Below are 14756 nucleotides of genomic sequence, written 5' to 3' on the forward strand. Positions count from 1 at the left end.
CACAAAAGTTTTGGATTGATTTATGATAAAAGAGGAAAATGAGGACAGGACCCCATCCCTGTCTCCAGGTGCAGGTATTTTTTTTCTCTGCTGAACTCCCATGATCTGTTCTCCTGCAGAAACAAAGAGGTCACATCCAGGCTGGCACTACACCTGCAGCAGGAAAAGCCAGCCAGGTGTGTCTTTATGAGCTCCAGCAGCAGAGGAACTCAGACTTTTCACTCCCTAAACCAATTTTTCAATGGCAGGAATGCCTAAACACACCAGGCAGGAGTTCCCTGAGTGATGCTCCTCATTTGCGCTCAGAAAACGTCACAAAACTCCTCGTTTTAATTAGTCCAGAATATTCCAGTCTGTTCTTTGAGGAAAACACAACTCTGGGCCAAGGCTGAGCACCTGCCTTTTCACTTCCCACTTCTGGTTTAGTTCACAGAATCACAGAATATTCAGTGTTGGAGGGGACCCACTGCAACCACCCAATGCAGTTCCTCAGGCTGAGCCAGGTGAGACAGCGCAGTCAGACCCAGGCTGGCCACAAGGTATCACCAAACTGTCTTTGGAGAAATAAAATTGAAGCCCCTGCAACCAGGGTTTCTTGAAAATTTGGTGACTTTAGGAAGCAATTCCTCCCTGGCAGGGTGGGCAGGGGCTGGGATGGAATTCCATCCCTGGATCCCTGGCAGTGCCCAAGGCCAGGTTGGACACTGGGGCTGGAGCAGCCTGGGACAGTGGGAGTGTCCCTGCCCATGGCAGGGGAATGGGAATAAATGATCTTTAAGACCCCTTCCAACACAAACCATTCTGAGACTGTGACTCTGTGACTTTGCCAGAACTTTTCATCACAAAAAAATAATCCAGCCCTCATAGTTACAGGGTAAATAAAAACCTCAGGAGGCAACTAAAACCACCCCAAATCATACTCAGTGTTTAAAAATTGATTTTAAAATCAACTCACAGCTACTTACACTTAGAGCTACCTACACCAATGGAGACTGTATTTTTATATCTATACAAACATATACATATATATATATGTATATGTATGTATATGCATTTGCTTGCCAGTAATATTTTCATCTTTAAAAGCTCTCTAAAAGCTAATTCACTTGGCTGCTTAAAGAGATTTGTTGCCCAGTCACATCAGAGGAGGACTTCTGCATCTTTCCAGCAGGTTTTGCATTTCTGGCTCTCAAGTTCTGACCAAAAGGGTAATTTTTCAATCATTAGAGAACAGATTTGGCACTTAGGATTTAGTGCCCTGTAATGACATCTTTAAAGTTGGAGAGTTATAGTGTACTAAAAAAAAAAAACAAAACAAAAAGAAAGCTGGGCAAAAATAACAGCTGAGAAACTTACTGGAACAAAATGTATATAATAAAAGGCTTTTTATCTTTTAAACACTTGAATAATTTTGTCCAACTGTAGTAAAAACCAAAACTTTTTTTTAATCCTCTCACTTGGAGCACACCTTTAAAACAAACCACAACAATGGATGGAGCTTCCTGCATCCACTTCCTGCTATGGCCCACTCTAATTCTTTGAAATAAATATGTTTGGGGTTATTTTGGTAAGGGCAATGTTTACTGTCTGTCCCCCAGTGTGTAAATGTGTAGAATACACCAAAGATTTAACATCTGCTATAAATAATTTTACAGAGGATCTCAAGTTCTCCTAAGGTTATTAGGATATTGTACAGGTGGCCAAATTATTAAAATATGGTTTAAATCCAACACTCAAGCATTTTCATAACGTGCATTGGATTTGAGGGTCTGGAAGCCACATGTCAGCACCAGGCTGGCTCCCTGCAAGTCCCAAAATCAAAGGCACTTCCCAAACATTACAGCCCGGGCAGCTGCAGCCCCAGCACCCCCGGGGTGGAGGGGATGGAAAAGCCAGGGCAGGCTGCTCTCCTCTCAGACAAGTGACCTTTTCTATCAGCATTACAGCATTACTTTCTCTGCCCCACGCTGATTAAGTCAAGACCTCCTCCAAGTGAGCTGAATTTTAACATCTGGCTGTGAGCACACTCTGCAGTGCAGAGTGAAGGCTGAGGCACACAGAGCCAAACAGCTGGTGCTGCGTCTTTGTTCAAAAAGTGAAAATTAAATGAGGGAAAACGAAATAAAAATGATATTTAAAAGCCCTGCTTGCTCCTCACTGGTAACACTCAGTATTTATTCCTGTTTTGAGGTGCTGGGTCAGGAATGCAGGGGAGCCTCTTGCCTGCAGTGCTCAGTTCTAGCCATGATATTTTATGAAAAATCCTTTCCTTAGGATTGTTCCTCCTAGAGAAGCTGAGAGGCCTCAGGAACAAAATGTAACCAATGGTTATCTGCTGCTGTGGAATGCAACAGGTGCATCTGGGATTGGTCTCATGGGGTTGTTTCTAATTAATGGCCAATCACAGTCAGCTGGCTCAGACTCTCTGTCCAAGACAGAAGCTTTGTTATCATTCCTTCTTTTTCTATTCTTAGCCTAAGGAAAGGATTTTTCTTAAAAGATGTCTGTGACACCAACCTGCAGCTTTGAGTGCCTGACCTCAGTCAGCTCCATACTGGGATGCTCAGGAAAGCAAATAATAGGATTATTGTCCAGCAGGACACAAAATAGAGCATTTGCAGAATGATTTGGGTTGGAAAAGCCCTCCAAGATCGAGTCCCAGCTGTGCCCCATCCCCACCTTGTCCCCAGCCCAGAGCACTCAGTGCCACCTCCAGGGATGGGGACTCCAAACCTCCCTGGGCAGCCCTGACAATATTTAACAACCTCTTCTGTGAAGAAACTCTTGCAAGAATTGCTAGAACCAACAAAATCTTCACTGAACTTTATGCTCAGACAAAGCTGCACCACCAGAATTCCTCCCCTTGCCAGGCAGGGTGTCAGCTGGGGAATGTGGGGATTCTTATTTGGGTTTAAATGCAAAATCTCTACCACAAGCCTTGCAGGAGGTGAAGTTCCTGTCCATAAAGATAGAAAATGTGCCATCCACAATACCTGGAATAAGGTTATTTATAGAACCCCCTCAGACTATCTTTTGCTAAAAAACACCTACTAGATTTTAATAGTTGTTAAAAGTAAATTTTCCTCTATACACACACTCTGATAGGAAGTGGAAGAACATAAAGAAGTGGAAATTCCAAGGTCAGGCACAGAATCCTCTGTTGCAGAGCATTTCCTGACACATGGCATTACCAAGTTATCCCAAATTATTTCCTGCCACTTGGAAAAAAACCAGAGCACCCTGATGGAGCTCCACTGGGCTGCCTGAATTCCAGATTCAGGTGGAAGGAAACAGTTCTGCACCAGCACCTTCTGAGGAATGAACAAAACACTGGCTCGTTTCTGACAGCATCCACAGGGCTTCTTGCCAGTGTCCTCCAGGGCTGAAGGGTGGAATTGGCCAGGCAGAGCATTCTGTACTTCTCACTGTGCTTATTGTGCACAAAAATGTCTTTATCATCCCTCTTTGGAAGGGAGTTCAGAGGGGCAGCACAAAGGGAACAGCAAACCCAAAAGCAGTTCCCACAAAGGGAACTTTCAAGCCCTAATTTTACAGGATGATGGATGCTGAGGTTTTCTCTGCTGTGCTCTCACCTTTCCACAGTGGCTGTTCTCCTCCCACAGGTTTGCTTTGGGTTTTTTTCTTTAAATTTAATGAGGCTGCACCTTCTCTGTTCATCTGTTCAGTAATCAAACTGCTGCCTTCAGTGATTGGGACTCTATTATTTTTATTATTATTATTTTTCATCTCCCCCTTTGTTAATTCCCCATGAAGCAGCTTTAAAGTCTCTGGAACTGACTGAAAAAGGCTGCTTTCATTTCTAATGAAAAGGGATCCATGTCAAACCTAAAAGAAGAATTAAAATATCAATGCTGAACATGAAATGTGGAGTTTCAGTGAATGAAAGCATGTTGGAATTCTCTGATTCAAACACAGGGGAAGAACCTGTGGTCTCCTCAATAAATGCTTTATGTGAAATTGTCCTTTGAAGGTGTAACACTATTCTCATGAAACATTTCCTACTTTCAAGCAATGGCCCAAATTTCCCATTCAAAGAACTTTTAAACATTTAGTTATCCAATTGTTTGGAAGGAAAAAACTTGGCTTTAACCTTTTTCCACACACAGAGTTTGGGGTCTGTGGCCTTCCTTCACCTCAGGATGCCCTGATAGCAAAGTGAAACGAGAGCTTTGCATTTTTATTCCTGTGAGTGAAAGGTTTCCAGCAGTATTTACTGCATGGAATCCTTAATAAAAGAATTCTCAGGTACCTCTGCTCATCAGCCACTCGGGGAGAGCTCTCAACAGGATCTCAGTGTTTTCTCTCAAGTAAAAAAAGCCTGACCTCAGAGCTGTGATCTCACTTGGCTCAAGGAGGTGCCTGTAGGTGCTATGTGCAGCAGCTGTGCAAACTTTCAGTTCAAAATATTTAAAGGGAAAAAAAAAGTGCAGATTTGATGGCAGCAAAAAAAAAAAAAAAAGTAAAATCATGAATCTCTTTGACTTTCATTTTGTTTTTAGCTCATTTAGATCTGTCAGTTTTTTAGACACAAACCAGATTATTAAATCAGAAAGAATGAGGTAGAACAAAATACTTGCCTTTTTCATTTTTTTTTGGCACAAAAATTGTAGAATTAGATGTTAGAAGTGATGCTGTTCCTCTGCAGCTTTGGCAACAAAGCACTTTGCAGGGCAGAGTCCATGTGAGCATGGAATCTTAGAAAGGATTCATTTCCTGGAGCTGTGCAGTGAGATGAGGAGTGGGGATGATGTGAATCCTGTCTGCATCCACAGCAGGGAAAGGGATTGGGATTGTGTCCCTGTGCCCTGCTCAGGTGATCCCCCAGCTGCCCCAGCCCAACACCTTCAGGAATGGAAACACCTCTGCCCACCAAATAAATCCTGCAGGGGGACAAAGCAGAGCAAGGGAAGAGCCCTTGGTTTGGAAGACATTCAGCAGAAGACAGATCAGTCTTATCTATAAAAAAGGCAATAAGTGGCTTAAGTGACTTGAAAAAGTGGGATAAAAACCCCTCTTCCAGTCTCACAGCTCACTCTGGTTTCACAATTTGCATTTAGCAAATACCTCAGGAAACCAAGTCTTACACAATCTCATTTCAAACTTCTCCCCCCGAAGCTCTGAAGCCATCTGCCACATTTGACAAGTCTGAGTTCACAAACTCCTCCAAGGATCACACCCAGCAGCTGGTAGGAAACAAGAGAGCCTCACTGCAGGCTCTGGGTAGATGCTGGAGAGCACAGAAGGGAAAATAAAAACCAGGCAGCAACATTCAAATATGGAAAAAGATCTTCAGTCAACACTCACATCTGATGAAAGACAGTTCATCATTAGTTCTGAGGCTTACAGAATATTTAAGGGAGAATATGAGCTGCTTCCTATAGCAAATTATGGGAAAAGGCAGAGTTTTAAATTAAAATCTCTCATTTCACTGCCCCACAGCACTTCCCCACTACATCCTACCCAAACATTTCCTGCTATGGAGAGCTTTCAAGTTTTCCATTTTGAGGAATTCTGCCAGAACTCCAGGTTTCAGTCTGATTTCATCTCCCAAGCTGCCATGGTTTTGTTTGTCACTTTTATTCAAGGTGTTTAGGAGCATTCTCACACCCCAGCATAAAGACAGGTAGTAAAAACTGAATAAAATATAATGTATAACTATTTTGAAACATTTCAAACTGCCTGGGTGACCACACCAACACCAGAAATACATTCACAATTCCTCTAAGGGTCTCTGCATAATTTACTATTTAAGATATTTCTTGTTATCTGCTTTATTTATTATGAACCAAACACGTAAAAGTAAGAAAATGCAGCAGCCAATTTTCAAAAGAACAGAATTCTCAGCTCAGATCACACATAAAACCAATTTATGAATTAAAAAGATGGACAGAAATGGGGGAAAAACCCCAACAAAACTTCAGAATTTGTTCCAAAATCCAGCACCACTTTAGGCAAGATGTGCTTATCTGTAATTACCCGAACTGAAATTTAAACCAGTGACAGTTCTGAGAAGGAAAACACTGCTCAGAAATACCCACTGAGCATCCAGTGTAAACCAAAGCTGCACCCAGCAGAGAACAGAATTACAAATTAAAACTTTAACACCATTTTCTTAAACAAAACGTTAAATTAAACAGAGTACAACTCAGAACTGCACCTTAATCCTACTTAATACTTGAAATAAACTGCTGAAATTCTTACCAGCTTCCAGATTATTTTCTGAGACACTTTAAAACCTTTTACTTTCCTCTAAAAATCACATTCTCTGCCTAAGAGATCTTTTATTCTTCCTACCATTGCCCAAATTTTGGTGGTTTAAAGTGAAATAAATCAGTTTGCCCTGGCGAATCCAGCTGCAGCAGCCTGTGCTCCTGCCAGCCCCTTTGACCAGGAGAGGTTATTTTTCACTAGCAAGTTTTAAAGGCATTTACCACACTTTAATTACTGCATTTTGTATCAATATATACATTACAAAGGGCGTGTGGAGCCATAAATAAACACAAGCAAAATTCTCTGTGGATGGGAAAGGACAGAGAGTGCATTTTCTTGATCACAGACAAATCTTTGAAGAGCATCAAATGTTAGAAAAACTTCAGATCTCAAAATAAAGTAAAAAGGGAGAGGTCTTGTTAGATACAAACAGAATTCCTTATCTGCATTTTCCTCTTTGAAATATAAAAGGAATACTTTTAGGTAGGACAATCCCTTCAGGAGAGAAAAAGGAGTTGTTTTTCATATCCAAAATCTTTCCTAAAATCATTCCAGAAGAATCTTCCAAGCCATAAAGAAGGGTGTTCAGTGATGAAGTTAAAAACAACAAAAATGAGTGGGACAGTAAAAATCTACCGGAATTTATTCTACTTTTAAAGGAAAAAAAAAAAAAAATCCCAGGAGTCCTCTAGAGAAGAAACTGGAGTTTACAAAAGTGCAGCACTACTGTCCTTGTCAGATGTAGATGTTATTGTGAGTTTCACTGCTTGTCAGGAACTTCTTCAAAATCTTTGTGCTTTCAGAGGCATCCTGGGGAAAGGAAGAGAGGATCAGCATCACCCACGGAGCTGGGAACAAAGCAGGAACTCCCCTGGCCTCTGGTCCCATTTTCATTACTCTGAACATCACTTTTATAAGGATATTAATTAACTTTTATTATATATTCTAATTAAATAATTAACTGTTGTTTAATTAAAGATATTAACATCACTTTTATTAAGATATTAACTAACTTTTATTACATATTATAATTAAATATCTATTATTTAATTAGATTAATTAAATACATTAACATCACAGATTACATTATATTATATATATTATATTATAATATTCTATAATAATTTATAATATATCATAATAACTTATAATATATAATATAATGTAATATGAATTATATAATATATAATATATAATTATATTATATATTTTATATATGATATAATGTTATTATATTATATTATAATACATATTAATATTATAGTATATATTATATATAAAGTATACAAAATATGATATAATATAATATAATATAATATAATATAATATAATATAATATAATATAATATAATATAATATAATATAATATAATATAATATAATATAATATAATATAATATAATATAATATAATATAATATAATATAATATAATATAATATAATATAATATATCTGAGCAAAACTCAGGTCTTCTGAATGAAGTTATCTACAGGAATCTCAAGAGTGTATTCCTTCTCATTTTAGAAAATGGGATTTATTATTTTGCCTTCCTCTTTGCTTGGACATGAGGGGAAGAGTCTCTGTCATTGTTCTCCTTCAGAGTTTAAATATTTATGTCCTACTCAGACTTATTCAGCAGAATATAAAATGAGCTGCACTCAAAACTGATTTTAGAACTGAAATAAACACCTCAGTATACACAGACCTCTTTGGGCATTTAAATCTGGGTTCAAAGTGCTCTCAACCAACCAGAATTCAATTAAAAACACTTCAGAAAGAGTAAAACATTGATTTTAGGAGCTACAGTGGGAATTGATGGGAGCAATGGGATTTACTCTGAGGGTGGTGGCACACAGAAATTGTGGCTGCCCCATCCCTGGAAGTGTTCAAGGCCAGGCTGGATTTCACAGCTGCTGGATTAGTGTAAAAATGTCTTCAGAAATTTGGCCTTTTAGCTCCAAAATGGGTTATTTTGAGAAGCTTTCCTGTATGCCAGAAGAGAGGCAGATACAGAGCTAGAACAGAGCCATCTGGTATCTGAATAGAAAATGTAAAAATAATACAAAAACACACAACAAAAAGCTTAGAAGTTTTAAATGAGGCACCTCCAAAGGAAACTGCAGCTTACACAAGAACAAGAAACCCCTCCCTGATATATTCCTACCATTAGAAGAGCCTGGAAATTCAAAAGGAAGATCTGAAGGAAGCTGTAGATGGCAATCCCCACAGGGGAACAAAACCAGCAGAATGCAAGAGATGAAAACAGACAAAAGCTCCCAGTATTTTTAAAAAATGGAATTTTACCTTGGCTAAACTCTTCAGCAGTTTGGAAGAGAGCAGAGGTTTGAAGGCTTCAATGGTGACTGTGTCCAGCTTGATGACATCAGTGTAGCACTGGTACAGCACTGCAGGGATCCCCCACACCTGGCAGTAACTCAGGACTGACACAGGCAAAAGGAAACCTCTGTTAAACTCAGCACAAAGGCAATCTCTGCTCTGTGTGTAAAAATCTGAATTTTGAACCCAGGGGAGTTTAATTACCAGCTCAGGATGCTGACTGCTGGAGCAGCCACTCCTCATCCCCCAGGGAAAATTAGTTAAAACTAAAAATTAGTTAAATGCAGGTGTTTTTTCCTGGCACATACCTTACCTGGAAACTGTCCATAAAAATAAATAAATAAAATTAAAATTAATATATGAAATAAAAACAATAAAATATTGTATTAAATATTCAATAAATAAATAAAATAATAAATTAAAATAATAGCAACATCTGCAAAAAACCAAATAACCCCCCCCCAAAAAATACCCCAATAAAAAAAAAACATAAAAAGGAAGGTGAATAAGAGAGAATCATCCACTTTTAAGTCCTGCCAGACTTTAAAAATATTTTAAAAGATTAAGAGAATTTAAAAAGATTAAGAGATACTTAACATATACAGATCCCTAACACAAACTTTTCCTCATGCTGCCACCATTAGGGATTCTAGAATGAAAACCTCAAGGTTTTTATTAAATTACATCATAAAACTGAACCTAACTTTTCCATGAGGTTGATCAGTGCATCTGTGCAAGCTCCCTGACCTGTTATATACAGAAAGGACTTGGTGAGCTTTTACTTTTACTCTTGAAAATAATTCCTAATAAAACTTATTTAATTACTAAGTAAAATTCCAAAAAAAACCCACTTTGTAAGGCTATACTGGGGAATTTCCCAGTACTTCTGTCCCACACATAACTGGTAAAATGATTTGTGGCTGGTTTGGAAAATTGTCCCTATTTTCTAGGGCAACGTGTAAGATGTGAATCTGTCAGTAATTAATTTTTAAAAAGCTGAATTTTCAGCTTTTCACAATTAAGCAAAAATTCTAATTGCAGAGGGATGCTCCTCAGGAGGAATTGTGGAAATAACTGAAATTGCCAAGTACCAGCAGCAGGAAGGTCCCTCACAATGTTGGGCTGCTCCAGCAGTGGGCAGCAGACCTGCTCCTGGAATTCTTTGGTCTTCAAGGCTTTCAGGAATGGAGATACAAGTGTCAGAGTGGATTCCTGAGTTTTATAATCAGCTACAGGACATGTGGAAAGGATGGTGACTTGCAAGCCTTTCTTCTGAATAGAGCCAAAAACCTGAAATTTAAAAAAAAAAAAAATGCATCAGCAGAAGTTCTCTTCTCACAATAAAAGCAGAGGAACCTCAAGGATTCATTTCAATTTCAGTGCAAAGGGCACTTGAACTCAGGTTTGCAGGACCAAAACTAGTTTGAATCACAACCTTCAGCTAGAAATTTGTCAGGCATTGCTCCTGGGATGGAGAGAAAAACCCCCAAAATAACAGCTGACATATTTACCAAGTCCAGTGCTCTTCTGGAGAGGTTTTAGGTTTTCAGCTCTTTGTATTCAATATATTAAGATTTACTGCTTTAATTAATGGTGATTGTAGAAAGAAGAAGGATTCCAAATAAAAACAAGCAGTTCACTGAGCTGTATGACATTTGGAATTAAAATTGTGTTCCCCAGATGTCCTACAATATTGTAAGAGACTTTATTTTAAATGCACAGATTTTATTTCATTCTATTCAGGTGGAAACGAGAAAGAAAATTTAGGCTTCTCTTTCTCATATCCAAAGAACAGAGTTTTGAAGTACAAAACCTTCTGGCCATCACAAAATACCAACAAGGGAAAAGAAAGTAGAGAATTTGGGAACTGTGACAGAAAGTTGCCTGTTTCTGTCTGTGTACCAGCCCCAGGAGGGAAGCTGCCTGTGCCCTCCCATCACTGTGTCACCACTGTGACAGAAATCTGACAGCAATATTCAGAAGCCCACGTATTTTCCACTTGCTTGGCTGGGAACACAGGCTGGAATTCATGGCTGCAAAACTCCAACCTGTGTGCTCTGGTTTGTCAGTGATCCTTAGGGAAAAAACCCACCCAGATGTAAAGATCTGACTTGTGGAGATGGGAGATGCTCAGGAAATCAGGATTTACACACAGAACAGGGCTGCAACTCACATGAAAAGCAAAAAGATTGCCAGCACATTGTTTCTGCTGCACATTTAAAAATACCAACAACCACAAAATCTAAAAATACTCAGGAACATGGACTTGGTACAACCACACTGCTGCTGTTCAGAACACCCACATATCCACAAACAACTGGGGAAGAGAACAACCCCCAGCCACCCTACTTCTGCAACCTCACTTTAAATGAAGTGCAGGAATGTGTGGAATACAGCAAAACATCTGAGGTCTCAGGGTTTTTAAACCTCCAAATGAGCCATGAGCCCCCAGCAAAGCTGTACTTATCTGCAAGCCCAGCTTTAGAATCCCTGCTGCTCCATCAGCTCAGCAGAGATTTAAAGGCAGGCAGGCAGGGAGCAGACAGACAGCAGGACAAAATAAGCCACACTTCCTGCAGGCAAAGCCCTGACCCAAATCCATCAGGAAAATCAAGAGGAGGAACATTCACCCTTTGGCTTTATCTTATTAAAATCAAAATGATGATATTTGGAGGGACTTCCCTGAGCCAGCAGTGCTGCTGAACCTGGATGATGCTGGGGTGAGGCCCTGGGAATGTTAAATGTGAGCAGAAATGGGACAAATGCTGCTTGGGAGGCACCTTTCCCTCCAGCTCCCCCTGGGAAAGGCACAGAACACACCCAGCAGCTGACAACATCCACCAGCAGCTCCACAACTGGTTTGGCTGGTGATCCTTTGGCAGCTGGACAAATTGCTGTTGGTTTTTTTGGTTTTTTTTTTGAAGGAAAAATTCTCCCAGAGGTGAAATGCAGCTGAAATAAGGCAAGGGAAATTAAAAGGCAAGCAGGAAAAAGGTTTGGGAAGTGGTTAAGGGCAAACAAAACTGAAACTGTCCAAAAGGAGTGACTGCACTCAGCTGGGAGCTTACAGCAGATACAGCTGGCAGCATCTGGAAAGGGATTTCACAGATCCTGCAGAGAGTAAATTTATCTATGTTTAAATATTTAATAAAAGAAAACCACAGGGGAAACTTATTTAACACTGACATGGGTAAAGTATCAGAGAAAAGATGCCCACCCTCAGGATTTTATTTCTCCATTTATTTTCTTGTCAGTTTTACCTTCTCAAGCCACTGGAACTGTTGATCCTCAGCCACATAGCAACTACACTGGCACAGTAAAACCTAAAAAAAGGTAAAAACTTGTGTGAGCAAGTGGTTCAAAGGGCACAACAGCAGCTCATCATCACCTGTAAGGATGATGTGGCTGCAGACAATAAATTGTTCAGTTATTTTGGGTTTCTTTAACCTGGTTTCAATGAGGATTTTTTGCTCACAAATGCAGTGAAGCCACAAGGCTCTGACATCTCTGTGCTGAGCTCCAGACAGAACTTCACACAGTTTTAGTGAGATTTAACCCTTCAGATCACTGATGAGATTAATCCATGATCCTGCAGTGCCTTGTCTGGGGGTGGATGAAGTTTCTCTTTTTCAGAAAGCCAAACCACAGAGGAATTAATGCTCAGTCACTTACTGTGGGGTCTGATATCAATCTGTAGAACAAACAGAAAGAGTCTGTGGGGAGGACATTTGTGCTGCTGGAAGTTCTGCACCACTCATTCCACAGCTTCACAACTCCAATCACTTCCCAGCACACAGAATCCAGGATAAAAGATGACAGGAAAGCTGCAAAACCCATTAAAAATACAGTTAATTTATAAAGAATAAAACCTCTGTTTTACAAATAAATAGCTGGACTAAATTAGATCATTCCTTTGCAATCTGAAGGAAGAATAACTCATTTTTATCAACTTACATTCACTGACCAAATCTAAGAAACAACAGCAATGTGACAACCCTGCTGTACACAAATTTAAAAAGATTAAGAGATGCTTAACATATACAGATCCCTAACACAAAAATCACTTGTTCTTAGGAACAAGTGATAGCATTACATTATTGCTATAGCATTACAATCAACTTCAAATTGTTTAGTATTAATTAAGGATGTGAGATATTAAGTCTCTAATATTTTCTGACATAGCAGTTTTAAACCAAAACTCACTGAAGCAGCAAGGCAGAACTATTACACTGATTCTAGAAAAAACAGAGGCAAGAGTGTGGCAAAAATGCTCATAAATCAGATTCCTGTCAAAAGCTACAGAAGACAGATCCAAAATACTGCCATTTTTCAAGGAAAAACCTGAACAAAACCCAAACAAATCAGCAAAGTTAACTTTGATAAAATCTAAATGTCATCTAAATGTCACTTAAATGCAAGCAAGACTTCTGGGTACTATCAGATCAAAACTTTTGCCAATTAATAAACAATCCCAGAGAGTTTACCAAACAAAAGCCAGGTAAAGGAGGGGGACTGTCCTAACTAAAATCCCAAACTAAAACATACTTCACTTCTCATGTTCAACTGAAAATGCATCAATTTTCAAGACGAGTAAACAGCTGTAACAATAACTGTGTTTTACATGCACAGAGGAACTTCAGCTTTCTCTGGACAACTCAACTGCCTCCAGGTTTAACCTGTGCTGCTAAAGGAGGAGCTGCTCATTCAGTTAATAGAGGGGCTTAAAGAAGGCTGGAGGGGGATTTTTCAAAAGGTAATGGGATGACAGGACAAGAGGGCGATGAGCTCAACTCAAGGAGGGCAGGGTTGGATGGGATTTTGGGAGGGATTTTGGATGGCATAAATTATTCCTTGCGAGGGTGGGGAGGCCCTGGCACAGCAGCTGTGGCTGCCCCTGGATCCCCGGCCTGGCAGTGCCCAAGAGCGGGTTGGACACTGGGGCTTGGAGCAGGGACTGTCCTGGCACATTTACAACCCCAATTGGGGCTTGGAGCAGGGACTGTCCTGGCACATTTACAACCCCAATTGGGGCTTGGAGCAGGGACTGTCCTGGCACATTTACAACCCCAATTGGGGCTTGGAGCAGGGAATGTCCTGGCACATTTTCACCTCCCTGCCACCTTCTGCCTCCCCATTTATCCCCCAGCCCCAGCAGCTCTGGTTCCGCACGCACCCGCAGCGTTCCTCCCGATGGCCACGATGAACCTGGAGCACACCAGGGACTCCTCGGCGCAGCTCCACAGCACTTGGATCTCCCTGGGAAAAGAACACAGAACAGCCCAGGCTGGGAGGGACCCACAAGGGCCATCCAAACCCAGCTCCTGGCCCTGTATAGATCCCCAGCAATCCCACCCTGGGCATCCCTGGCAGCGCTGCCCAAGGAGCTCTGGCAGCCCCGGGGCCGTGCCCATTCCCTGGGCAGCCTGGGCAGTGCCAGCGCCCTCTGGGGGAAGAACCTTTCCCTGATCTCCCCGCGCTGTTGGAACCTTTTCTTCTCGATCTCCCTGCGGATCTCCCGGTCCTCGGGCGTCTCCTCCCGCGCCTCCTCCTCCTCGTCCAGGCCGGCCCGGGACGGGGCCACCACCACCTCGCCGAAGAAGGTCGCCATGGCCGCCGCCCGCGCCTGCGCGGCCCCGCCCTCAGCGCCGGAGCAGGCGCGGGAGGCGCCGGGGGCTCTGAGGGGGGAGGCGGCGGCAGTGCCCGGTGCCCGCGGTGCCTCCGAACCTCGCAGCGAGGGTTCGGACGGCTCTGGAGCGCTCGCAGAGATGGTGACTCCATCGCGTCCCCGGGAAGCTTCTTCCAAGGATTGGCCGTCCTTTCAGTGGAGAAAATCATCCAGATATCCCATTAAAACCTGCCCTGCCTGACCTCGATGCCGTTCTGTCCTGTCCCTGTTCCCTGGAGCACAGCCCGACCCCCCCGGCTGTGACAGCTCCCAAGAGAGGATGGAGGGGAAAGGGACAGGAACAAACCTGGGGAAATGCCAGAGTCCCAAAATCCCTGGAGGAGCTGGAAAAGCCCTGCCAGCCCATGCAGTGCCAGCTGTGCCCCATGGGCACCTTGTCCCCAGCCCAGAGCACTCAGTGCCACCTGCAGGGGACACCTCCAGGGCTGGGCACTGCAAAGCTCCCTGGGCAGCCCCTGCCAAGACCTGAGCTCCCTTTCCATGGGCAAATTGCTGCTGCTGTC

At 41.7% G+C, this 14756-nt stretch overlaps 1 protein-coding gene across 1 annotated transcript; it reads right to left on the reverse strand.

Moving 5' to 3' along the window:
* Nucleotides 1-5579: 5579 nt before the first annotated feature.
* On the reverse strand, nucleotides 5580-14189 carry PSMG1 (proteasome assembly chaperone 1). Its single transcript, XM_036389789.1, has 7 exons — nucleotides 14054-14189; nucleotides 13741-13823; nucleotides 12240-12391; nucleotides 11828-11890; nucleotides 9659-9857; nucleotides 8535-8671; nucleotides 5580-7041 (listed from the first exon to the last, which is right to left on the reverse strand). The coding sequence occupies exons 1-7, from the start codon at nucleotides 14173-14175 to the stop codon at nucleotides 6967-6969; spliced, it is 831 nt and encodes a 276-aa protein (XP_036245682.1). The 5' UTR covers nucleotides 14176-14189; the 3' UTR covers nucleotides 5580-6966.
* Between the last annotated feature and the right edge of the window lie 567 nt (nucleotides 14190-14756).

The sequence above is a fragment of the Molothrus ater genome, chromosome 2 (genome assembly GCF_012460135.2).
Source record: "Molothrus ater isolate BHLD 08-10-18 breed brown headed cowbird chromosome 2, BPBGC_Mater_1.1, whole genome shotgun sequence".
Classification (NCBI taxonomy): Eukaryota; Metazoa; Chordata; class Aves; order Passeriformes; family Icteridae; genus Molothrus; species Molothrus ater.

Coding starts and splice junctions, on each gene's coding strand:
- PSMG1 (XM_036389789.1), bottom strand. CDS start 14,175: ATGGCGACCTTCTTCGGCGAGGTGGTGGTGGCCCCGTCCCGGGCCGGC. Junction 9,858..11,827: donor AGTTCCAGTGGCTTGAGAAG/GTAAAACTGACA, acceptor TTTAAATTTCAG/GTTTTTGGCTCTATTCAGAA. Junction 8,672..9,658: donor GAGGGACCTTCCTGCTGCTG/GTACTTGGCAAT, acceptor TGCCTGTGTCAG/TCCTGAGTTACTGCCAGGTG.